This window comes from Bombina bombina, chromosome 6 (genome assembly GCF_027579735.1).
Source record: "Bombina bombina isolate aBomBom1 chromosome 6, aBomBom1.pri, whole genome shotgun sequence".
NCBI classification, from domain to species: domain Eukaryota; kingdom Metazoa; phylum Chordata; class Amphibia; order Anura; family Bombinatoridae; genus Bombina; species Bombina bombina.
Window position 1 is genome coordinate 177624414 of NC_069504.1, and position 27704 is coordinate 177652117.

The window sequence follows — 27704 nt, forward strand, 5'->3', positions numbered from 1 at the left end:
TGATGATATAGCCTTTTATGCTGAGTATCTGTTAAATGATTAACACCTTGGTTGAGTCCAGTAAGTGTAAGATGCTCCTGGTAGATAGTGTAGGGTTAATTGTAATCCAATATTGTGCAGGAGAAAAAAGTAGCAAGATTTGGGTGTGATCAGTGTCCAATACAACAATTTAGAAAAAAGTGGTAGAAAAAATGTGTGTTCACTCTATGTGATGAAAAAATGATGATAAAAAATGATGAAATCCCTCAAAAAAAATGTTATAAAAAAATGAAAAAAGGTGAAAAAGGATAAAATAGGATAAAAAAATAGTGTCAATTTCGAAATCCGAAGTGATGTTGGTGATGTCAGTGCAAATCAATCAATCAGTGGTTCAGTATTGATGCAATGTTTTGAAAAAATAAGATTATGCAAAAAGAAAAAATCCTGAAAAAAAGAAAACAAACAATACTCTAATATATGCAATCTGTACAATAGATATATCAGTATTATGCTTACTCAGATCTGTCGACGCGTTTCGGCCATATACCTCTGGCCTTTATCAAGACTCAAGTCTTGATAAAGGCCAGAGGTATATGGACTCAACTTACTGGACTCAACCAAGGTGTTAATCATTTAACAGATACTCAGCATAAAAGGCTATATCATCAGCCACTGAATTTATCAGTATTTACAATTGTTTTTATTATTATATTGTATTGTATTTTACCTAACACTGTAATTTGCTACCATTTGTAACATGGATCCATGAACAACTATCAGTGTATATTGTTCTTTATTATTATTATAATTATTGTATGGAATAAATAAATTTGTAATTTTTAATTTTACATTCTATCAGCTAATTTTAGTCTATTTTAGCGTTCCCCACCCTACCCTCAGCCTTCTATTGGCGCTCACCTCTACCTTATATATATTAAAAGTATTGCACACCAAATTTCAGAGCTTTAACCCTTAAAATAACAAAACCGGAGCCGGTTACAGATTTAACCCCACTACAGTCCCAGCTACAGCCTTTGCTGCGACTTTACCAAGCCCAGAGGGGAATACGATACCAAATGACGCCTTCTAGGAACTTTTCCAACTATTTTCAGATCCTCACACATGCATCTGCATGTCTTGCTCTCAAAAACAACTGTGCAGTAATGGCGCGAAAATGAGGCTCAGCCTACAACTGGGAAGGCCCTTCCTGACTGGAAAAGGTGTCTAACATAGTGCCTGACGTTAAAAAACGTTCCCCAAGTTTATAAGTGTGAATTACAGCATAAACATGTATAAAATGCCCAAAAAAAGCAATCGATTTTGCCCATAAAAGTGTCTACCAGTTTTATAGCCCATATTAAGCCCTTTATTCTGCTTGAGACTAAGAAAATGGCTTACCGGTCCCCATAAGGGGAAATAACAGCCTTCCAGCATTACACAGTCTTGTTAGAAATATGCCTAGTCATACCTTAAGCAGAAAAGTCTGCTAACTGTTTCCCCCAACTGAAGTTACTTCATCTCAACAGTCCTATGTGGAAACAGCAAAGGATTTTAGTTACTGTCTGCTAAAATCATCTTCCTCTCACAAACAGAATTCTTCATCTTTTTCTGTTTCAGAGTAAATAGTACATACCAGCACTATTTTAAAATAACAAACTCTTGATAGTAGAATAAAAAACTACAACTAAACACCACATACTCTTAACCATCTCCGTGGAGATGTTGCCTGTGCAACGGCAAAGAGAATGAATGGGGTGGGCGGAGCCTAGGAGGGACTATATGGCCAGCTTTGCTGGGACTCTTTGCCATTTCCTGTTGGGGAAGAGATATTCCCACAAGTAAGGATGACGCCGTGGACCGGACACACCAATGTTGGAGAAAAAAATAACAAAGAAAAAAATAGCAAATACATTTTACAAAATTAAACATAAAAGACAGAGAACAGAATAATAATTGACAAATCATACCTTCCTTATCCTTAGCAGGACCTCCCAAAACAAAACCACCTTCCACTATCCTCTCAGGACTGCTAATCGATGACGCACCTCGTGCTTTACTTGTGCCATAGAAAGGAGGGGATGTACTAGGCTGTTTTCTTGCACTGTGCTCAATAATCAGATGTGAACAACTGAAAGAGTAAAATAAAAATAAAAAAATACACAAAAATAAAAAAAAGTCTGCAAATGTTTATTTTGATTGGTTGGTTGTGTTAGACATAAGGTTGTAAGAGACATTATGTTAACAAATGATACATTGTTTTGCAGTTCTTATATTATCATCTCTGCTGTGGCCATTTAGGGAAAGATTTAGGTTTAGGCTTGTAAAGTCTGCCATGTGCACTAGTAGTTCCCAGAATAGAAAAACTTTTCATTTTCAGACAAAAATTACATAAAAATGTTACTACATATAATTAAATAATTTATATTACCGTCTCGTTTTTAGTTAATTTAGTTACATGGCAACATGAAATTAAATTAAAACTTTATACTTCTTTCATAAAATAATATTTTTATTAAATACATCTGCATATTATTCTCAGGCTAATCTATGCTTTAAATACATATTTATTTCTAGTATTTTTAAAAGGTGCTGTAACTATTTTTTGCTAACAGCATTTTATATTTTACATAACAGATTCATTTTTCTAGCAAAACCTGCTGTTCAATTTATAGAAAACTAAATATAAGTGACACAATTACAAAATTAAGAGATTCAAACTATGAATCTATCTATTTAGCGAACAATAAAAAATCCTGTTTTTCCACAGGCGAAACCTATTGTTTATAAGGCCAAACAATCCCATACCATTGTTGATTTGAGTTTAATTACAAAATGTATGCTTACCTGATAAATTTGTTTCTTTCATGATGGTGAGAGTCCACGAGCCATCACATGTGGTATTAAAGTCCAATCCTATAGGAGGAGGCAAAACACCCCACACAACAGAGCTTTAATACCTCCACTTTAAAATGATTCTTTAGCGATACATATCGCCAAGAGAAAAGAGTAAATAAGAAAGTAGGAAAGGAAAAGCAGGGTAAAAGAAGTGCAAACTGGTACTGCCACCAATTGGGCATGTCTCCTGAACTCTCACCATCATAAAAGAAATTATAAGGTAGGTATACATTTTTTTTTCTTTCATAAGATGGTGAAAGTCCACGAGCCATCACATGTAGGATTCTAAAGACCACCATGAAATAGGAAGGGAAAACAGTTAAGGTAGGTAGAGGTACTAAACAGGCACTATGACCTGCACAACTTTCTTAATAAATGCAGCCTCAGAAGAGGTAAATGTGTGAAAATAGTATAATTTGGTAAAGGTATGAAAAGATGACCAAGTAGCTGCCTTACACATCTATTCAATGGAAGCTTAATTTGTAAAAGCCCAAGAAGTGGTGACTACTCTGGTAGAATGAGCGGTAATTCATTCAGGGGGAGACTTCCCTGCTACTAGGTATGCAATGCAAATCCAAGCTTTAAGCATTGCTGCCAAAGTGATTGCAGTAGATTTCTGTGCCTTGCGGGGGACATGAGAAATGAATAAACAAGGAATTAATTCGTTAGTGGCTTTATCATAAAATTTCAAGGTCCATTCGACATCCAAGTTATGAAGTGATCTCTCTTTAGTGTTTTTTGGCACTGGACAAAGAGATGGGACTAAAATTTCCTAATTGATGTTTTCAGAAGAAACCACTTTAGGAAGGAAAGAGTAGTTCATTCTTAATATAAAAAAGTGGCAGTTTGAGTCAATAAAGGGTTAAATAAATAAAAATGTGTGCATCTGAGAGCCTACTGAGAATGAGGAACAGAATACTGTTATGTACTAAATACCAGAAATACATTAAAAGAGATAGTATCTCAATTGTACTGTTAATTTGTAAAGGTGCCCCAAAGTGCCCTAAAACTGTATGTAGTATAATCTGGTGTATGTAACTATGTCCCCAGGCTATGTGAATCATGTGTACATGTTCATGCTAATAGCCTGCTGGCTATGTGAGTGCAAGTACCAACTTACCTGTCAGCACTCACTCTACCATGCTTACCAAGCTGCTACTAGTAGAAGAGCCCATCTTGTGTAGTATTCAACGACACAGGATCTAAGGAAGGAGTACTCAGACGCACCAACAGGAGGAGGCTGCAGGACCAGTCCCAGCAACACCTGTGGTAGGCAAGTGACAAACTCCTACTCTCACTGCCAGTTGTGCTCCTTTACACCCCTGTGTCCGATTCCCGGTTCTCTGAGGGGATATCAGGTCTCACATCAGTTTGAGAATCCTTTTTCAGCACTTCAAGTTTCACCATCCTCCTTGCTAGGGGCAAAAAAATGACTGAAAGGAGTCCTTGGAAAGTGGGAGGGATTAAAGCTCTGTTTTGTGTGGTGTATTACCGCCTCCTGTAGGACTGAACTTTAATCCCACATGTAATGGCTCGTGGATTATCACCATTTTATGAAAGAAATATATTTATTTTAACCCCCCACAACGTTATTAAAGTGGCATTAAACACTTTGTTTGTAATATAAAAAAGTATTATTATATTAATTATGCATAGTAAATAAACTTTGCTATATATTCTCCTTATTTATTTTGTCCCCTTTTCCTGTAATTTAGCTCTATGGCCAGGGCAAATATCCCTGCCTAGTCCCATCCCTAATTAGAACTCTAGGGGAACAAAAATTGTTAAATATCTCAATTCCACAGTTTTATAAAGTAGTGTACACAGCGGAGCGGTGGTGAAACCTAGGTTTCCCCTTTCTCTTATGCAGAGAACAGTTAGGGATAGATATAAAAGATTGTGCAAATATTGGGTGTGTGTGAAACCTGTTAGCCTTGTTTGCACAGTCTCTTTTATTGACCGCTTTCTCTCTCTCCCTAATTGCCTAAACAGAAGAAACAGACCAGGGAAAGCCTAGGTTTTAACATTAAATAAAAAGATTGTATAGCCAATTAGCACATCTAGGCAACAATTCCTGCTTGCTTTTTTCCCAGAAGTATTCTATGTACATTGTTACCAATGCATTAGATAACTCTGGGTAAGATATGCAATTTAAATATGCAGCATCTCATGCTATTTGCTTCCAGTACTGTGTTTAACCGCAGAAATCCCTTTATGTGGTAGGTGCAGCAAAATGAAAACCACTTCTGGACAGCCGTTTCGTGATCTTTAGTTCTTACTAGCAGAAGATAGGTTTGATTTGCTGCACCTAAAAGAAAAGTGTGCTATACAGCAACAGTATGGTTAAAATCTTTACTGGTTCTAACACATAAAACGACACAATAATAATAATAATAATACACATAAAATAGTTCAACCACCGGTGGTTCCAAAAGACAAAAAAAAATGTTAAAAAAAATCATTGAAAAATGGCTTAATCAAAGGATATCTATAACCTCAATGTCACAATAAATAAAATAGTGAACAACTTAGGAAATGTTCCAAGGGCTGGGGCTATAGCCCTTTCCCAAAGGTAAATAATTTTCAGACTCCACCCACTTTCAAACGGTATAACGCTAGAAGTACACTTATGGAAACCTTGTTTGTGATGGCAGTTCACCCGGTCGGTACACCTTACTACAAAGGATGGTCTCTACCATAACTGCGGTTGCACCGTTCTGTGCTGGTGTCTTTAGGTGATCTGTACGCCACCGCTCTGTGTATCAGACTATCATCTCCACTCAATGCCACTTTCGGCATCTTGATAAAGGCCATCATTAGGCTGAAACGCGTAGATGTGAGCTGTATGGGGAGACTTTATCTATAACAGAGTGCTCTGTTGGAATACCAAAGACAAACTGAGAATATATTGGAGGAGTTTAGAACCGTACACGGAACAGAAAGAACTTCATAGGAGGATCAGACCCATGTGACCGCTCAACACGGAAGCAGCATTGAGTGGAGACGAGAGTCTGAGACAGAGAGCGTTGGTGTACAGATCACCTTCGGAACTAACAAAGGGACATTTAATTAAGCCATTTTTTAATGATTTTATAGCTGTATAGCATACTTATCTTTTAGGATCTGTATTTATTTGGGATTGGTTGCAGAGGACAATCCTTATTGTGAAGTTGTTTTTTTTCCCAACACACGAGTGCTGTCAGATATACTTTGTTTTTCTCTTGTTAAGTGTATCCAGTCCACGGATCATCAATTACTTATGGGATATTCTCCTTCCCAACAGGAAGTTGCAAGAGTTCACCCACAGCAGAGCTGCTATATAGCTCCTCCCCTAACTGCCATATCCCGTCATTCTCTTGCAACTCTCAACATAGATGGAGGTCGTAAGAGGAGTGTGGTGTTTTATACTTAGTTTATTTCTTCAATCAAAAGAAGAAGAATCTGCCTGCGTTTTCTATGATCTTAGCAGAAGTAACTAAGATCCATTGCTGTTCTCACATATTCTGAGGAGTGAGGTAACTTCAGAGAGGGAATGGCGTGCAGGTTTTCCTGCAATAAGGTATGTGCAGTTAATATTTTTCTAGGGATGGAATTTGCTAGAAAATACTGCTGATACCGGAGTAATGTAAGTAAAGCCTTAAATGCAGTGATAGCGACTGGTATCAGGCTTATTAATAGAGATACATACTCTTATAAAAGTGTAATTTAAAACGTTTGCTGGCATGTTTAATCGTTTTTTATATATATGTTTGGTGATAAAACTTATTGGGGCCTAGTTTTTTCCACATGGCTGGCTTAAATTTTGCTTAGAAACAGTTTCCTCAGGCTTTCCACTGTTGTAATATGAGTGGGAGGGGCCTATTTTGGCGATTTTTTGTGCAGTTAAAATTGCAAAATGAATCATCCAGATTCCCTCAGCAGTCCCATGAATACTACAGGACATCTCTAAAGGGCTAAAAAGGCTTCCAAAATCGTTTATAGGGAAGGTAATCCACAGCACAGCTGTGGCAGTTTTGTTGTGTCTGTTAAAAAACGTCTGTCGTTTTTTTTTATATTATTACATATACTGTAAAAATTTCGTTTGATTTACTGCCTTTTTTCACTGTTTTTCAAATTTTGTCTTTAAAAACATTATCACCAGAGGATTCTGTCGAGGGGGAAGTTATGCCGACTAACTCTCCCCACGTGTCAGACCCTTTGACTCCCGCTTCAGGGACTCACGCTCAAATGGCGCCAAGTACATCAAGGGCGCCCATAGCGTTTATTTTACCAGAGGATTCTGTCAAGGGGAAAGTTATGCCGACTAACTCTCCCCACGTGTCAGACTCTTCGACTCCCGCTTCAGGGACTCACGCTCAAATGGCGCCAAGTACATCAAGGGCGCTCATAGCGTTTATTTTACAAGACATGGCGAAAGTTATGAATAATACTCTGGCAGCGGTATTAGTCAGACTACCTGAAATTAAAGGAAAGCTAGATAGCTCTGGGGGTAGATACAGAGCATACAGATGCGTCAAGAACCATGTCTGATACTGCCTCACAATATGCAGAAGCTGAGGGGAGCTTCAGTCTGTGGGTGATATTTTTGACTCAGGGAAGATGATTTAACCTGATTCCGATATTTCTACATTTAAAGTTTATGCTTGAGATCCTCCACTTGTTGCTCAGGGAGGTTTTAGCAGCTCTGAATGACTGTGTTACAATCACAGTGCCAGAGAAATTGTGTAGACTGAATAAATACTATGCAGTGCCGGTGTGTACTGATGTTTTTCCAATACCTAAAGAGGTTTACAGAAATTATTAATAAGGAATGGGATAGACCAGGTATGCCGTTCTCTTCCCCTCCTATTTTTAGAAAAATGTTTCTAACAGATTCCACCACACGGGACTTATGGCAGACAGTCCCTAAGGTGGAGAAAAGAGTTTCTACTCTAGCTAAGCGTACCACTATCCCTGTCGAGGACAGTTGTGCTTTTTTAGATCCAATGGATAAAAAAATTAGAGGGTTACCTTAGGAAAATGTTTATTCAACAAGGTTTTATCCTGCAGCCCTTGCATGCATTGCTCCTGTCACTGCTGCTGCGGCGTTCTGGTTGGAGTCTCTGGATGAGGCTTTACAGGTAGCGACTCCATTGGATGAATATACTTGTCAAGCTTAGAGCACTTAAGCTAGCCAATTCCTTTGTTTCTGATACCTTTGTTCATTTGACTAAACTAACGGCTAAGAATTCTGTTTTTACTATACTGGCGCGCAGAGCGCTATGGCTTATATCATGGTCAGCTGTCGTGACTTTAATAAATAAACTACTTAACGTCCCTTCAAGGGGCAGACCCTATTAGGGCCTGGTTTGAAGGAGATCATTGCTAATATCACTGGAGGAAAAGGTCATGCCCTTCCTCAGGACAGGTCCAAATCAAGGGCCAAAAAAGTCTAATTTTCGTGCCTTTCGAAACTTCAAGGCAGGTGTGGCATCAACTTCCTCTAAGGCAAATCAAGAGGGTACTTTTGCTCAGTCCATGACGGTCTGGAGACAACCGGACCTGGAACAAAGATAAGCAGGCCAAGGAGCCTGCTGCTGCCTCTTAGACAGCATGAAAGAACGGTCCCCTATCCGGTAACGGATCCTGTAGGGGGCAGACTTTCTTTTTTCGCCCAGGCGTGGGCAAGAGATGCCCAGGATCCCTGGGCATTGGAAATTATATCCCAGAGATATCTTCTGGATTTCAAAGCTTCCCCTCCGAAAAAGGGGAGATTTTACCTTTCACAATTATCTGCACGCCAGATAAAGAAAGAGGCATTCTTACATTGTGTACGAGACCCATCCAGTTCCAAGACAGGAACAGGGACAGAGTTTTTCTCAAATCTGTTTGTGGTTCCCAAGGAGAGGGAACCTTCAGACCTATTTTGGATTTAAAGATCTTAAACAAATTCCTTAGAATTCCATCATTTAAGATGGAAACTATTCGTACCATCTTAACTATGATCCAGGAGAGTCAATAGAGGACTACAATGGATTTGAAGGATACTTATCCTCACATAACAATGCATAAGGATCACTATCGTTTTTCAGGTTTGCCTTTCTAGACAGGCATTACCAGTTTGTTGCTCTTTCCTTTGGGTTAACTACAGCCCCAAGAATCTTTATGGAGGTTCTGGGGTCGCTTTGGCGGTCCTTAGGCTGCGGGGCATAGAATTGGCCCCTTATTTAGGCGTCGAACATCCAAATTGCCAAAGTCTCATACGGATGTAGTACTGGCATTTCTGAGATCGCAGGGGTGGAAAGTGAACAAGGAAAGAGTTCTCTATCCCCAATCTGAAGGGTTTCCTTCCTAGGGACTCTGATAGATTCTGCAGAAATGAAAATTTACCTGACGGAGTCCAGGTTGTCAAAGTTTCTAAATTACTGCCGTGTTTTTCATTCCATCCGCGCCCTTCGGTGGCTCGGCACATGAATGTAATCGGCCTAATGGTAGCGGCAAGGGACATAGTACCGTTTGCACGCCTACATTTCAGACCGCTGCAACTATGCATGCTCAGTCAATGGAACAGGGATTACACAGATTTGTCCCCTTCTTAAATCTGGACCAAGAGGCCAGAGATTCTCTTCTCTGGTGGCTATCTCGGGTCCATCTGTCCAAGGGTATGACCTTCCGCAGGTCAGATGGGACAGTTGTTACAACAGATGCCAACCTTTTAGGTTGGGATACAGTCTGGGACTCCCTGAAGACTCAGGGATAGTGGACTCAGGAGGAGACCCTCCTTCTAATAAATATTCTGGAACTGGGAGCGATATTCCATGCTCTTCAGGCTTGGCCTCAGTTAGCAACTCTGAGGTACATCAGATTCAGTCGGACAATATCACGACTGTGGCTTACATCAACCATCAAGGGGGAACAGAAGTTCCCTAGCGATGTTAGAAGTCTTTAAATAATTCTCTGGACAGAGACTCTCTCTGGTCTATCAACTCTCCATATCCCAGGTGTTGAGAACTGGGAGGTGGATTTTCTAAGTCGTCAGACTTTTCTCCCGGGGAAGTGGGAATTCCCTCCGGAGGTCTTTGCACAAGATCAAGCAGGAGAGTGCTTTGGTGTTTTTAACAGCGCCTGCGTGGCCACGCAGGACCTGGTATGCAGATCTGGTGGACATGTCATTCTTTCCATCATGGTCTCTGCTTCTGAGACAGGACCCTCTACCTCAGGGTCCTTTCAACCATCTAAATTAAACTTCTCTGAGGTGGACTGCCTGGAGACTGAACGCTTGATGTTATCAAAGCATGGCTTCTCCGAGTCAGTCATTGATACCTTAATACAGGCATGAAAGCCTGTCACTAGCAAAATTTAACATAGATATAGCATAAATATCTTATTGATATGAATCCAAGGGTTACTCATGGAGTAAAGTCAGGATTCCCAGGATACTATCTTTTCTCCAAGATGATTTTGAGAAAAGGGTTGTCAGCTAGTTCCTTAAAAGGACAGATTCCTACTCTGTCTATTCTTTTGCACAAGCGTCTGGCAGATACTCCAGACGTTCAGGCATTTTGTCAGGCTTTGGTTAGAACCAAGCCTGTGTCTAAACCTGTTGCTCCGCCATGGAGCTTAAACCTAATTATTAAGGTTCTTCAAGGAGTTCCGTTTGAACCTTTTCATTCTATAGATATCAAACTTTTATCTTGGAAAGTTCCTTTTTGGTAGATATTTCCTCGGCTTGTAGAGTCTCCGAGTTATCTGCTTTACAATGTGATTCTCCTTATCTGGTCCTCCGTACGGATAAGGTAGTCCAGCGTATCAAAACTGGGTTTTTTACCTAAGGTGGTATCCAACAAGAATATCACTCAAGAGAGTGTTGTTCCATTCTTGTATTCTAATCCTTCTTCAAAGATGGAACGTCTATTACACAATTTGGAGGTGGTTCGTGCTTTAAAGTTTTACTTACAAGCTACTTCAGATTTTCATCAAACATTTACTTTGTTTGTTGTCTACTCTGGACAGAGGAGAGGTCAAAAGACTTCAGCAACCTCTCTTTCTTTTTGGTTAAAAGCATAATTCGTTTAGCTTATGAGACTGCTGGACAGCAGCCTCCTGAAGGGATTACAGCTCATTCTACTAGAGCTGTGGCTTTCACTTGGGCCTTTTTAAAATGAGGCTTCTGTTGAACAGATTTACAAGACGGCGTCTTGGTCTGCGCTTCATACTTTGCTTCTTCGGAGGCTATTTTTGGGAGAAAGGATTTTTTTCAGGCAGTGGTACCTTCCGTTTAAGTACCTGCCTTGTCCCTCCCTTCATCCGTGTACTTTAGCTTTGGTATTGGTATCCCATAAGTAATGGATGATCCGTGGACTGGATACACTTAACAAGAGAAAACATAATTTATGCTTACCTGATAAATTTATTTCTCTTGTAGTGTATCCAGTCCACGGCCCGCCCTGTCATTTTAAGGCAGGTAATTTTTTTCATTTAAACTACAGTCACCACTGCACCCTATGGTTTTTCCTTTCTCTGCATGTTTTCAGTCGAATGGCTGGATATGGCAGTTAGGGGAGGAGCTATATAGCAGCTCTGCTGTGGGTGAACTCTTGCAACTTCCTGTTGGGAAGGAGAATATCCCATAAGTAATGGATGATCCGTGGACTGGATACACTACAAGAGAAATAAATTTATCAGGTAAGCATAAATTATGTTTTTTCTTTTGATTTGCTGCACCTGATGTGCTTAAACACAGTACTAGAAGCAAAAAGCATGATATGGTGTATATTTCATTTGCCAGAGTCTTCTGGCGCATTGGTAACAATGTATACAGAATATTGGGGAAAAGCAAGCAGAGATTCTTGCCTAAATGTGCTAATTGTCTATACAATATTTTTGTGGCTCTTAATTTTATGAAATAAAGAATTTTAATGACACTTTTATCTTTACCATATCTTGTTTGATTTCATTGGAGCACTGCATTTCTAACTCTTACATTGAGTCAAACGTGAATTGCTTCAGGTGCAACGTTTAAACACACAGTAAAATTATAAAATTTGCTTAAAAATGCTAAATATACAGTGTTTTATTTTTTACATTAGAATGTCCCTTTAAGATCTGATTGATTTTGTGGCTAACACAAAAAACATAATTTATGCTTACCTGATAAATTCCTTTCTTCTGTAGTGTGATCAGTCCACGGGTCATCATTACTTCTGGGATATTACTCCTCCCCAACAGGAAGTGCAAGAGGATTCACCCAGCAGAGCTGCATATAGCTCCTCCCCTCTACGTCACTCCCAGTCATTCGACCAAGGACCAACGAGAAAGGAAAAGCCAAGGGTGAAGTGGTGACTGGAGTATAAATTAAAAAAAAAAATATTTACCTGCCTTAAAAACAGGGCGGGCCGTGGACTGATCACACTACAGAAGAAAGGAATTTATCAGGTAAGCATAAATTATGTTTTCTTCTGTTAAGTGTGATCAGTCCACGGGTCATCATTACTTCTGGGATACCAATACCAAAGCAAAAGTACACGGATGACGGGAGGGATAGGCAGGCTCTTTATACAGAAGGAACCACTGCCTGAAGAACCTTTCTCCCAAAAATAGCCTCCGATGAAGCAAAAGTGTCAAATTTGGAAAATTTGGAAAAAGTATGAAGCGAAGACCAAGTTGCAGCCTTGCAAATCTGTTCAACAGAGGCCTCATTCTTGAAGGCCCAAGTGGAAGCCACAGCTCTAGTAGAGTGAGCTGTAATTCTTTCAGGAGGCTGCTGTCCAGCAGTCTCATAAGCTAAACGAATTATGCTACGAAGCCAAAAAGAAAGAGAGGTAGCGGAAGCTTTTTGACCTCTCCTCTGCCCAGAGTAAATGACAAACAGAGAAGACGTTTGTCGAAATTCCTTAGTTGCCTGTAAGTAAAATTTTAGAGCACGGACTACATCCAGGTTGTGCAGTAGACGTTCCTTCTTTGAAGAAGGATTTGGGCATAAAGAAGGAACAACAATCTCTTGATTGATATTCCTGTTAGTAACTACCTTAGGTAAGAACCCAGGTTTAGTACGCAGGACTACCTTATCCGAATGAAAAATCAAATAAGGAGAATCACAATGTAAGGCTGATAATTCAGAGACTCTTCGAGCCGAGGAAATAGCCATTAAAAATAGAACTTTCCAAGATAACAACTTTATATCAATGGAATGAAGGGGTTCAAACGGAACGCCCTGTAAAACATTAAGAACAAGGTTTAAACTCCATGGTGGAGCAACAGTTTTAAACACAGGCTTAATCCTGGTCAAAGCCTGACAAAAAGCCTGGACGTCAGGAACTTCTGACAGACGTTTGTGTAACAGAATGGACAGAGCTGAGATCTGTCCCTTTAATGAACTAGCAGATAAACCCTTTTCTAAACCTTCTTGTAGAAAAGACAATATCCTAGGAATCCTAACCTTACTCCAAGAGTAACCTTTGGATTCACACCAATATAGGTATTTACGCCATATCTTATGGTAAATCTTTCTGGTAACAGGTTTCCTAGCCTGTATTAAGGTATCAATAACTGTACGTTATCTGATCATCAGATTTATTGATTACCATGGCCCGGTGTGGCTTTTAAAACTGTGTGGGCTATTTGTTAAAACCACACTGAGTAATTCCCCAATACACTCGTAATTATGGAGGTGTGTGATTACAAGCACCTCATTGGTTAGTTAACGCCAATGGAACTCCCAGTATGGGGACACACCCACGTACATGCGCAGTATGCATTTGGAGACGCTGTATTACTGATATAAGTTCGTGGTTTTTATGTGTTTTATTATACACTTATGCACCTGAGGAAACGGTCACGTACAGACCGAGAAACGTTGTGTAAATAAAGTCTTTTTTGATTTTATTACTGCAGCCACGAACTTTCTTTTCTGATATTTTTAATGGCAACATTGTAGTTTGTTACCACCGTCACAAACCACTTTTATCCTTGCTGTATCACCTCTCACCGGAGAGCACGGATTTTAACTGGATAGCTGGATTTGGGGAAACCGCAAGAGAGTCCTATTGGAATACTGGCTGGGAGCCACAACCACTAGCGGAGCCATCTTAATCGGTAGAGACAAGCGGAACCTTACCACCACAGTGGAGTGGGAGTTAGCTGGACAACTCTGAGAGTCCAGGAGGCACCTGTGACACTTCTCAAGTGTCTTTCATCCTGTGAGTACCTGGTATTATTTACTAAGCGTGTTCCATCCCATTGGTAACCGCACTATGTTGGCGCCTTCTTTTATCTTTTTTTCTAACTGACTCAGAAAACCCACGTCTTGATAAAATCAAGCGTTCAATTTCCAAGCAGTCAGCTTCAGAGAAGTTAGATTTTGATGTTTGAAGGGACCCTGTATCAGAAGGTCCTGTTTCAGAGGTAGAGACCAAGGTGGACAGGATGACATGTCCACCAGGTCTGCATACCAAGTCCTGCGTGGCCACGCAGGTGCTATTAGAATCACTGATGCTCTCTCTTGTTTGATTCTGGCAATCAATCGAGGAAGCAACGGGAAGGGTGGAAACACGTAAGCCATCCTGAAGTCCCAAGGTGCTGTCAGAGCATCTATCAGGACTGCTCCTGGATCCCTGGATCTGGACCCGTAACGAGGAAGCTTGGCGTTCTGTCGAGACGCCATGAGATCTATCTCTGGTTTGCCCCAACGTCGCAGTATTTGGGCAAAGACCTCCGGATGAAGTTCCCACTCCCCCGGATGAAAAGTCTGACGACTTAAGAAATCCGCCTCCCAGTTCTCCACTCCCGGGATGTGGATTGCTGACAGGTGGCAAGAGTGAGACTCTGCCCAGAGAATTATCTTTGATACTTCCATCATAGCTAGGGAGCTTCTTGTCCCTCCCTGATGGTTGATGTAAGCTACAGTCGTGATGTTGTCCGACTGAAACCTGATGAACCCCCGAGTTGTCAACTGGGGCCAAGCCAGGAGGGCATTGAGAACTGCTCTCAATTCCAGAATGTTTATTGGCAGGAGACTCTCCTCCTGACTCCATTGTCCCTGAGCCTTCAGAGAATTCCAGACGGCACCCCAACCTAGAAGGCTGGCGTCTGTTGTTACAATTGTCCAGTCTGGTCTGCTGAATGGCATCCCCCTGGACAGATGTGGCCGAGAAAGCCACCATAGAAGAGAATTTCTGGTCTCTTGATCCAGATTCAGAGAAGGGGATAAGTCTGAGTAATCCCCATTCCACTGACTTAGCATGCACAGTTGCAGTGGTCTGAGGTGTAAGCGTGCAAAGGGTACTATGTCCATTGCCGCTACCATTAAGCCGATTACCTCCATGCATTGAGCCACTGACGGGTGTTGAATGGAATGAAGGGTGCGGCAAGCACTTTGAAGTCTTGTTAGCCTGTCCTCTGTCAGGTAAATCTTCATTTCTACAGAATCTATAAGAGTCCCCAGGAAGGGAACTCTTGTGAGTGGAACGAGTGAACTTTTCTTTTCATTCACCTTCCATCCATGTGACCTTAGAAATGCCAGCACTAACTCTGTATGAGACTTGGCAGTTTGAAAGCTTGAAGCTTGTATCAGAATGTCGTCTAGGTATGGAGCTACCGAGATTCCCCGCGGTCTTAGTACCGCCAGAAGAGCACCCAGAACCTTTGTGAAGATTCTTGGAGCTGTAGCCAATCCGAATGGAAGAGCCACAAACTGGTAATGCCTGTCTAGGAAGGCAAACCTTAGGTACCGATAATGATCTTTGTGAATCGGTATGTGAAGGTAAGCATCTTTTAAATCTACAGTGGTCATGTACTGACCCTCTTGGATCATAGGTAAAATTGTCCGAATAGTCTCCATCTTGAACGATGGAACTCTTAGGAATTTGTTTAGGATCTTTAAGTCCAGGATTGGTCTGAAAGTTCCCTCTTTTTTGGGAACCACAAACAGATTTGAGTAAAACCCCTGTCCCTGTTCCGATCGTGGAACTGGATGGATTACTCCCATTAACAAGAGCTCTTGTACGCAGCGTAGAAACGCCTCTTTCTTTGTCTGGATTGTTGACAATCTTGACAGATGAAATCTCTCTCTTGGAGGAGAGTATTTGAAGTCCAGAAGGTATCCCTGAGATATTATCTCTAGCGCCCAGGGATCCTGAACATCTCTTGCCCAAGCCTGGGCGAAGAGAGAAAGTCTGCCCCCCACTAGATCCGATCCCGGATCGGGGGCCCTCAATTCATGCTGTTTTAGGGGCAGCAGCAGGTTTCCTAGTCTGCTTGCCCTTGTTCCAGGACTGGTTAGGTTTCCAGCCTTGTCTGTAGCGAGCAACAGCTCCTTCCTGTTTTGGTGCAGAGGAAGTTGATGCTGCTCCAGCTTTGAAATTACGAAAGGAACGAAAATTAGACTGTCTAGTCTTGGCTTTGGCTTTGTCCTGAGGCAGGGCATGGCCTTTACCTCCTGTAATGTCAGCGATAATCTCTTTCAACCCGGGCCCGAATAAGGTCTGCCCTTTGAAAGGTATATTAAGCAATTTAGACTTAGAAGTAACATCAGCTGACCAGGATTTTAGCCACAGCGCCCTGCGTGCCTGAATGGCAAATCCTGAATTCTTCGCCGTAAGTTTAGTAAGATGTACTACGGCCTCCGAAATGAATGAATTAGCTAGTTTAAGGACTCTAAGCCTGTCCGAAATGTCGTCCAGAGTAGCTGAACCAATGTTCTCTTCCAGAGACTCAATCCAGAATGCCGCTGCAGCCGTGATCGGCGCAATGCATGCAAGGGGTTGCAATATAAAACCTTGTTGAACAAACATTTTCTTAAGGTAACCCTCTAACTTTTTATCCATTGGATTTGAAAAAGCACAGCTATCCTCCACCGGGATAGTGGTACGCTTAGCTAAGGTAGAAACTGCTCCCTCCACCTTAGGGACCGTTTGCCATAAGTCCCTTGTGGTGGCGTCTATTGGAAACATTTTTCTAAATATCGGAGGGGGTGAGAACGGCACACCGGGTCTATCCCACTCCTTAGTAACAATTTCAGTAAGTCTCTTAGGTATAGGAAAAACCTCAGTACTCGTCGGTACCGCAAAATATTTATCCAACCTACACATTTTCTCTGGTATTGCAACTGTGTTACAATCATTCAGAGCCGCTAACACCTCCCCTAGTAATACACGGAGGTTTTCCAGTTTAAATTTAAAATTTGAAATATCTGAATCCAGTCTGTTTGGATCAGAACCGTCACCCACAGAATGAAGTTCTCCGTCCTCATGTTCTGCCACCTGTGACGCAGTGTCTGACATGGCCCTAATATTATCAGCGCACTCTGTTCTCACCCCAGAGTGATCACGCTTACCTCTTAGTTCTGGTAATTTAGCCAAAACCTCAGTCATAACAGTAGCCATATCCTGTAATGTGATTTGTAATGGCCGCCCAGATGTACTCGGCGCTACAATATCACGCACCTCCCTCTGAGCGGGAGATGTAGGTACTGACACGTGAGGCGAGTTAGTCGGCATAACTCTCCCCTCGTTGTTTGGTGAAATTTGTTCAATTTGTACAGATTGACTTTTATTTAAAGTAGCATCAATACAGTTAGTACATAAATTTCTATTGGGCTCCACTTTGGCATTGCAACAAATGACACAGGTATCATCCTCTGAATCAGACATGTTTAACACACTAGCAAATAAACTTGCAACTTGGAAATACAATTCAATTAGAATAATATTAAAACGTACTGTTCCTTTAAGAAGCACAGAAGATCTATGACAGTTGAAAATTAATAAATTGAAACAGTTATAGCCTCAATCCTTGTAAACAACACAACTTTAGCAAAGGTTTAATCCCATTAGCAAAGATAACAAATTCTGAAAGCAGGAAACAAATTACAGAATAAACGTTTTTTATCTCAGTCAAACTACAATTCTCACAGCTCTGCTGAGAGAAATTACCTCCCTCAAAATAAGTTTTGAAGACCCCTGAGCTCTGTAGAGATGAACCGGATCATGCAGGGAATACAATGAGTTGCTGACTGAAATATTTGATGCGTAGTAAAAGCGCCAAAAAACGGCCCCTCCCCCTCACACACAGCAGTGAGGGAGAACAGAAACTGTCAGAAAACAGATTAAGCAACTGCCAAGTGGAAAAATAGTGCCCAAACATTTATTCACTCAGTACCTCAGTAAATGAAAACGATTTTACATTCCAGCAAAAACGTTAAACATAATCTCTAGTTATTAAACAGCTTTATGTATTTCTTACAGTGTAATTCTAGTGAAGTACCATTCCCCAGAATACTGAAGTGTAAAGTATACATACATGACATTATATCGGTATGGCAGGATTTTCTCATCAATTCCATTGTCAGAAAATAAAAACTGCTACATACCTCTATGCAGATTCATCTGCCCGCTGTCCCCTGATCTGAAGTTTACCTCTCCTCAGATGGCCGAGAAACAGCAATATGATCTTAACTACTCCGGCTAAAATCATAACAAAAACTCTGGTAGATTCTTCTTCAAACTCTGCCAGAGAGATAATAACACACTCCGGTGCTATTTTAAAATAACAAACTCTTGATTGAAGATATAAAACTAAGTATAATCACCATAGTCCTCTCACACATCCTATCTAGTCGTTGGGTGCAAGAGAATGACTCGGAGTGACGTAGAGGGGAGGAGCTATATGCAGCTCTGCTGGGTGAATCCTCTTGCACTTCCTGTTGGGGAGGAGTAATATCCCAGAAGTAATGATGACCCGTGGACTGATCACACTTAACAGAAGAAATATGCACCATCTTATTTTAGAGTCAATGTAGCACAGAACAAATTATATATATTCTCGTGTATTTCCTGCAATAATATAAAAAGTACAGAATGAAAAAACAATGTATAAGTTAACTTACGCATGATGTCCATTCATTACAGCATGATCATCAGCAGTCCAACCATCTTTATCTTTTAAAGATACATCAGCACCATGCTGGAGAAACAATCTCACTAAGCTGATGTAGCCATTACTCGACGCAATCATAAGAGATGTTCTGAAAAACAAAGACAAGATTTCAAAATAAATCTAACAGTTGTGGTATACTTAAAACAAGAATGTACAATATATACAATAAGAAAAGTTTATTCATACGGTTTGGTACTTAGTTCAGGGCTCGACAAATTTGTTAAGCCCCGATATATACAGTGTATGTATCATCATCATATAAAACAAGGCACAGACACAAACACAACACATTATTATAATAATTTAATTTCACAGCTGCAAGGCATAGAAAGGATCCGACTGTACCAAGCTAAATTTTAGGTGTGGCTGGGGTGGTGGCAGTGATGTAAAGTGGGGGGCACCACAGATGTCTTGGGGACTCTAAAGCAGGGAGCTAGTGCCTAATTTTAAAGCACCAGTAACTTCCTGGCAACGGGGTTTGTCAAGCCCTGACTTAGTTGAAGGGACAGTTTACCCTAAATTTTTCTTCCCTTTAATTTGTTCCGAATGATCCATTTTACCTACTAGAGTGTATTAAACTGTTTGCAAATAGCTCCTTTACCTTCATATGCGCATTTGAAATAGCCGATTTTGCCTGTGGTATCCCTACCTATTTTTAAAAATGCAATACTTAAAAGGGACAGTAAACACCAAAAATGTTATTGTTTTAAAAGATAGATAATCTCTTTATTACCCATTCCCCAGTTTGGGGATCTGGACTGCATCTATGCACTCTGCTAAATAGCATTGACAGTCTGTTGAATCCAATTAGTGGGTCTTTTGTAACTAGTGAAGCCTTTAATGCAGTAAAAGATTGTAATGTCATTAGTGGGCAGAGCTTTGCAGCCATTTCAAAGTGGCCAGAAACACTATTCATTTTAAAATAACTTTTTACTGTTACTGCTGCATGATATAGAAAGGGATGGAGGAGGATACTTGCAGCTTAATCTAAGGTAAGACTTTAAGATGACTTAAGTGTAGACTGTCCCTTTAAGCATGGCCCTGCGAGGAAAATAACACGCAAGCAGCAATGAGCTACTGGTACTTATCTGACAAGAGGCATATGTCTATAGCCACTAATTACCAGCTAACACATTGCAGTTTCTGAGCCTATCTAGGAATGCTTTTCAACAAAGGATACCAAGATAACAAAGTAAATTTGATAAAACAAATACATTAAAAAGCCTCTCAAATGCCACTAAAGTCAAAATTAAAGTTTCATGATTCAGATAAAGCATCAAATTAAATAAATAAATAAAAAAACTTTTCAATATACTTCCATTATCAAAATTGAGCATATTGTTTTTATATTTTTTTTCTGAGGCTCCAGCTCCTACTGAGTATGTTGAAAAATGCATAGTATATACGTACATGGATTTTGTGACTGGCTGACGGCTGTATAGTGATACAGCAAAAATTGGCTTAACTTTAAAATTTGCCAGCAAATAATCTACTGCTCATTTCAAATTCAAAGTAAGGGCTATTGTATTGTCTTTTTTTATTGTTTTAAAAGATAGATAATCCCTTCATTACCCATTCTCCAGTTTTGCACAGAAAACATGGTTATATTAATTCGCTTTTTACCTCTGTGATTACCTTGTTTCTAAGCATCTTCTGACTGCACCCTGATTACATGACTTTATCTACTGACTTGCAATTAGTGCTGTGTTGTTAGAATCCACGGGCGTCAGCACAATATTATCTATATGGCTCACATGAACTAGCTTCCCCTGATGTGAAAAGCAATTACAAAAGCATGTGATCATGGGGCTGTCTTTAGGGACTTAGAAACAGACAAATTTAGAAGTTTAAAGGTTATAAAGTATGTTAATATAATCATGTTGGTTGTGCAAAGCTGGGGAATGGGTAGTAAAAGGCGTTTTCTATCTTTTTAAACAATAACAATTTGACTGTCCCTTTAAATTATTCAATTCTATTGTGCTTAGGGGTGCTTCAAAACTGCATGTTTCCAGCAAGCTAAACACAATTCCCAAATTAAAGGGCCGTTCTAGTGTTAAAATGATATGCTCTATTCCATTGTAGCATGTCATTTTAACACTAGCAATGCTGTAATACTATGTATTTAACCTTTGCAAAGTAGTTAAACACAGTTAAAGTCACGCTTGAGACCTGCAGGGCACTGCTGGTCCCAAGCGGAAACTGCTGCTGATCCAATCTGCTGAAAAATTGAACAAAATTGCATTATTCTCAGATTACTCAAGATAACTGAAGCTACATCATAAGTAAAATACTTAAAACATAATTCCCCACCTGTTTTACAGGAAACTAAAATTTGAGTTAAATGTTTATTTAAGAAACAACACAAGTGAAGCCATATTAGTTAAAGGGATATGATTTTCTCCATCATGGTTCAGATAGATCATGCAATTTTAGGTAACTTTCTAATTTACTCCTATTATCGATTTTTCTTCGTTCTCTTGGTATCTTTATTTGAAAAACAGGAATGAAAGTTTATGAGTCTGCCCATTTTTTGTTTCAGCAACTGGGTAGCGCTTGCTGATTGGTGGCAACATTTATATAGGATTCTCAGAAAGATATTCATTACAAGACACAGATGTACTGTTAAATTGCAATACCTGCTATTTACGTCTTTGGCATTCACATCAGCACCTTCCTTAATAAGAAACTCAACCATATCTTGGTGATTTTCAGAAACGGCAAGAATGAGTGGAGTGCATTTATCCTAAATCATTAAATAAGAACAATTATTAGCAAAACATATGTAGCACATTAGAAAATACATTTGCTGGGATGCGGATAATAAAAACTTAAATTATGCTTACCAGATAATTTTCTTTTCTTCTGACGGGGAGAGTCCACAGCTGCATTCATTACTTTTGGGAAATACAGAACCTGGCCACCAGGAGGAGGCAAAGATATCCCAGCCAAAGGCTTAAATACCTCCCCCACCTCCATCATCCCCCAGTCATTCTGCCAATAAAACAAGGAACAGTAGGAGAAATATCTGGGTGAAAAAAGGTGCCAGAAGAACAAAAAAATTAAGACTACCCCATGAAAGAATATGGGAGGGGAGCTGTGGACTCTCCCCATCAGAAGAAAAGAAAATGATCTGGTAAGCATATTTTAAGTTTTTCTTCTTAAAACGGGGATAGAGTCCACAGCTGCATTCATTATTTTTGGGAAATCAATACCCAAGCTCAGGTCACTAGACTCAACTGAGCACAAAAGCCTCTGGGGAGACAAAAGTCCTGCTGACTTGAAGCCCGCCAAGGAAACCCTCTCCAAGACCAATGGGAAGGGGAACACCCAAATTCCCCACCACATTCTCCCAGAGGAAGAAGGAGGAATCAGATAAGGAAGTCCAAAAGGACCACCCAAACGAAATCCCCCAAAATCAAGTGCAAACAAAGTGAAAAGGAAGAAGCGCTAGCATGACTCAAAAGGAGCGGACTACAAGGCTGTAATAGGACAAAGTCGCATAGAAAAATACTCTACCGACAGAGGAGAGCAACGGAAGAAAAGTTACAGACCACCTCCTACATGGATCCCAAGGAACCAATGTAAAGCCCTAACCAGAACCAAAGTTCTAGAAGGACAAAAAGTCGAAGCGCTAAACAGCACTCAGAAACTGAACACCCGAGGGTCAAAAAACAAACAAACCCGGGAGCAGAACAGACAAAACAGATAGGAATATCAGTTTACGCCCCAGTCAAAAGCCGCAGGTTGCCATCTGATAGGTGATGCAACTAAGCGTCAAACCTTCAAAAACTAGACAACAAGGTAGCTAGGAAATATGTACCAAAAACTTCCCGGGAGAGAGAAAAAACTTTGAAACAGTGCGGATCAATTCCCCCTACCAGAAAACAGGGAAGGGAGGACAGCTCCCTGCCCAAGAATGAAAAACCAGCTACTCGCAGAGGGAAGGTTCCACCGCGAGGCTCCCATGTAAGGAAGGAGCACTCAGTAGCTCCTCAAGATACGCAGTAAATGCTCAACAGAACAGCCAGAATTCCTGACCCCTATACCGAGCAAACAGTCTCAGCACAGAAGCGACTGGTAAAGTCCAAAGGACAAGGAAGAACAGAAATTCCCCGTAACGACCAGGCCCAGAGATCAGCAACGAATCTCCAGAGAGGAAGGCACATTCAACCAAGAGAGACCCTCGAATGCAAACAAAGGGCGGGTACAAAAGGCGGCTCCTTCGAAGGGCACCACAGCCTGAATTACCCATAAAAAACTGAAAAAATAACTGCCCATCAGTTAAACAACCGGCATGCCGTGCTGGAGACCACTCAAAATCCTTGGCTCCTCGGAGGCTTTGTGCTCAGTGGAATCTAAGTCCCGCAAGACTCCCAAATCACACAAACTTATCCGAAGTAAAGGCACCTCCACCTACCCCCGAAGGGGAGAATGGAGTACCCAAAAGGAGAACCAAAGGACAAACGGAATAGGACGCAAAACAAGCGAACGAAGGCGGTTACAGGACAACCACCAAAGGAAAAGAACTCTCTAAGAAGTCCCTCTCCCAGAGAGAGATCGCAAGGAAGAACAAAATCCAACCTCAGATCCTCTGACACAGCACCATATAACTAATGGTGCTCGAAGGGGCCACAAACTCCCCACTGAACCCTAGTCTAGCAGACACAACTGCTAAAACTAGCCATATATAGGTAGGAGGAAAACCCAGAGCCCACCAACAGGATGGAAAACTAACTGTCGCAAGGAAAAAGAGCTTACTGTGAAACACAGAACACAACTGACAGAACTTGGGAATTTCCAGCTCCAGGGCAGCAAGCTGACCCTAATTGGTCAAGGGACCCCATCCCACAAAGAGTGCCGAATTATCAACAGAAACTCCTGCCAGGAATCCAGCCCCCAGAGACATCCAACATCAGCAGTAATGCAACCAGTGGAGAAAGGAACACCCGTGAACCCCCCCGGGAGGATAGCAGGGTCAAGAGCCAGTACACGGTCAGACCCAAGAGAGCGAACAGATCTCCGACCTCCCCTCCAAGGAACGGACCCAACCCAAAAAGGGGCTGGTAACACCCACCCCAAGAAGAACAGAGGTCCTAAGAGGAACCAACCCATTGGAGAACCACTCTGACCATTACTAGCAACTGCCACGATATAAGACTTGCGAGCACACATACCAGGTGCAAGTAGATGCCGCTGGTTTCAAACTGCAAACCTTCCGCTTGCTAGACAGCAAAAGATAAACATCAGGTTACTACAGCTGGCTCTACATGCTCAAATTCCTCTATGAAGGAACACTCCCAAAAGGGGAGATAGAGGCACAGACTAGTACCAGAGCCAGCCCCCCCTGACATCCCACACACAAGGAGGGAAGAAAACAATCCTCGAAAGAGAAGATAAGGACCCACATGGTCTCCATGGAAATTGTATACTTCCAAAGCCTCCCCAAAGAAAAGAGCCAAGGGGACCACTTCCCCAGCCGTAGTCAAGGAGAAGAGACCAAGGAGAATGGTAAAACACTACCATTGAGTAATAACCCAACGGTCAATACTACCAGCTCAGTTGAGGCAAACAACCTCAAGCCCACCTTAATGCAAAAGTTGCCTCTGGTGACAACTGCAGATCCACCTGAAGGCAGCAAACTAATTTTCAGGTCGATACCAAATCTCCCATGAGAGAAACTGAATCGCCCAGGACCCAAGGCCAGACCCCCCGAAACCCGGGACAGGCGGTATGTCCTGAGAAACCACCAAGTTGCCTCATACAGAGAAGGGAATTCTAGGTAGAGCATTCCACACCCACGTGGCCTTGAACATTGGACGCTCGCAAGAGACTCAGACCAATATCATAGAAGACATCAAATCAGCCCAAGAGATGGCAATTTGCACCCGTAGGTGGACCAGAAACCTGGTTCCTCTGCTTGCATCCCCAGAAACCAAGAGCTCCTAGATGTTCTAGGGCAACACTCCAAGTCCAAGGACCCTGGGGTTTACTAGAGACAGGTCTTACTAAAATGGAGACATACCCCAATAGCGGGATTTTACACGCCATCTTAACCATGTGGGCAACTAGGCGACCCACTAGGCTACACCGGCGAGTGTAATACGCTCCTTAGATGGAAAGTCACAGATCCTCACAGGATCAGCCCCCCAGAAAAAAACTGTACTTGGAATAACATTGACAACCTAGAAATCCTGCTGAGAAGTGGACCAAAGGCGGTTGCCAAGTAAAAAAAATGGGAGAACCCAACCCCTGCGCTCCAACTTATGAGATCATGCGAGAAAAAAGGGGGAGACGGACATACCCGAACTCCCGGACTCAGATGACCAGACCACTCAAGAAGGGAGAACCAGTCCCCACAACCTCAAGGAGTACCTGCGACAAGGTCACAAGAAAAACAGCCACCCGGAAAACAACAAGATTGAAACAAAAATCCAAACTGGTACCCCAACTGTCCCGCGGTCATCCAGACCTCCAAACACCTTAGGAATGGAGAACCTCAGAACCAAGGTCAAAAAAACCTCCAGGACCAACGAGGAGTCGTAGACAGATCCCCACAAAAGGAACGGCAGAGAACCTATACAATCCTAATCCAAGGAACACCAGCAAGTCAAACAAAAAGCGCCCATAAAAAGAAAAAAAATATTTATTTATTTTTGGAAACACAAAGGATAAAATCCATGAACAGTGCAAAATAAGGATTCAGCTAATCCATATAAACCTGTCTTAGGCGTTTCCGCCCCCTGGCCTTACTCATAGACATAGTAAAATGCTCTAACTGCCTTCTTTAAATGTACTCTTGCCTAATTGGCTATGGACAAAGCTGAATAGCTATTCGTTGCTTCTTAATCGCACTAATTACTGCTAGTGTGGAGGTTTAACACATACTGCTAGCCAAATTGGTTGTGCATAATTGTTTAAAGTTTAAGGTATAGCAGTACCTATACAATCCCTTCGACATTCCGTTCATCGAGGACGAGGAGCAAGTTGACATATAAGAAAACGAAACACCTCCTCAATTAATGGATAAGTAAACAACAAACAAACACTCAAACAAGTGAACGACACAACACCCGACAGGATAACCGGCACCCCGGCACCAGGTGACATGAACCCTAAGGAACAGCAGCTAGCGCCCAACCAGTACCTGCCTGGTACAAGGAACACCTGAACTGTCCAAGAAGAAAAATTGAAGCCCCAAAGGGATCTAAAACATAAACTATAATCATAACTTAGTTCTGATATATAAAACGCGCAGCTTCCAAAGAAGTACGCACGCGACCACAAAATCGCAAGTATCAGTTCCAGAGAAGAAAAATTCCCAAATGGAAAATTATAGCAGACATGAGCTTCCTAAAACAAATCAAATATATCCTAACTGGATTTAAATAAAATGAAGGCAGCACCCGAAGGTGAACGCCCAAGGAAAACGGCACGCCAACCGGACTAGCCGATTAGAGGCCCCATCCTTCCAAGGTCAGAACTGGAACAGATACTTAAAAGAAAAAACGGAGATGTTAAAGAGATTGTCTTTATCCCTACACGTCTAACTCAGCTTGCCATCCGGCACCGCAGACCGAGGATCCCTCGGCCAGTAGGACTGGAATCCTCCAGCACCGCCAAAACATGTTTTAGTAGCACACGAAGACGTGTCAGTCTATACCGGAAGGAAAAATATTCCGGATCAATGGACAACCCCAACCCTGAGGGTGGGGCCCCGAAGCCTCAGAGGCCATAGCTTCCCCAGAAGGTCTAACTGACTCAGGTGATCCCCCACCCGACGAACCCCGGTTAACAGAACACGGACAGTATCTTAAAAACACTTCACTAGGAAGATATAAATGTGCCAGCGCCATAGATATGGCCATGCGGAACCGTGCTGTAACCTCTGGAGGAAACAAGCCGCCTTCCGGAGCAGTAACGGCCCTAGGGACACCTGCTTGTGTAGCAAAGGAAGGTTATGGGACATGCGCCTCTTGGGACATAGAATCCTCAGGGACGAATGGCTCAGCACACTCTAAATTCCCTGACTCGGGGGAAGAGAGTACTCTAGAACAGCAATCGGAACATAACTGATGGGCAGGGATAATCCAGGCCATTTCATACTCTTTGCAAGACGTATACTCCGAATCGGAGATATCTGTCTCCAAAAAAATCAGAATCCTCTATAAATTGGAGATTGCAATTATGGACAAACACTAACGGCACCTTAAAACTCCAATGGCTGGGGCACTCACCACCTCCTGTGAACCAGACAACTAACGAACAGACTCTCTCCATCGCCACTCGGTCAAGGTACGGAAATGGAATATAACGTGACCACACCCGGTCACGAGGTGCAACGTGTAAGCCAAAAATACGCACCAGTCTCTCGGACTGCGCAAACTGATGAAATAAAGCTGTTATGTCCGAATAGCCATGAGCACAAGTATCAGTACACAATACCAGACAAAATCACATAGCAAACATGATTAAAGTCCCCCCTGTTCAATAACCCCCCACAGGAGATAATAAACCTTGATTTCATAAGATAAAAGGAGTCCAACTGGGATCCTGACTTCTTTCGTTAACATTACATTCCCATATTGAAATAAAAAGAAACAATCTTACCGGAATGTACGCCGTGGAACAGAAACACGGCCCTTCAAGTGTGACAGATAGTAGCATCGCTTCTGACATGGACTTGAGTGAATAAAGGCAGGCAGCAAAACTCGTCAACGCCGATTGCCAAGGAGCTGTTAACATGAGTCAGGATTGTTTTGCAGAGACGACACTCCCTGCATCTCCGGATTCTAACTTTCATCCATGCTCTCACTGAGAGGCTGACAGAATTACTTAAAACTCCAGTACCATTTCGAAGAGTGCTACCCTCCCTAAGAGACTATCTTAAAACTTCTGACACTTCTCTGCCAACCTCCTGT

At 41.6% G+C, this 27704-nt stretch overlaps 1 protein-coding gene across 1 annotated transcript in view; it reads right to left on the bottom strand.

Annotated features, from left to right (window-relative positions):
• LOC128664358 (ankyrin repeat domain-containing protein 26-like) overlaps positions 1-27704 on the bottom strand; it is a 418274-nt gene that overhangs the window by 367223 nt on the left and 23347 nt on the right. The window contains exons 4-6 of the mRNA XM_053719196.1: positions 21423-21529; positions 18737-18874; positions 1947-2107 (exon numbers count right to left, since the gene is read on the bottom strand). Coding sequence (XP_053575171.1) covers positions 1947-2107; positions 18737-18874; positions 21423-21529 — 406 coding nt within the window. The remainder of the gene's footprint in view (positions 1-1946; positions 2108-18736; positions 18875-21422; positions 21530-27704) is intronic.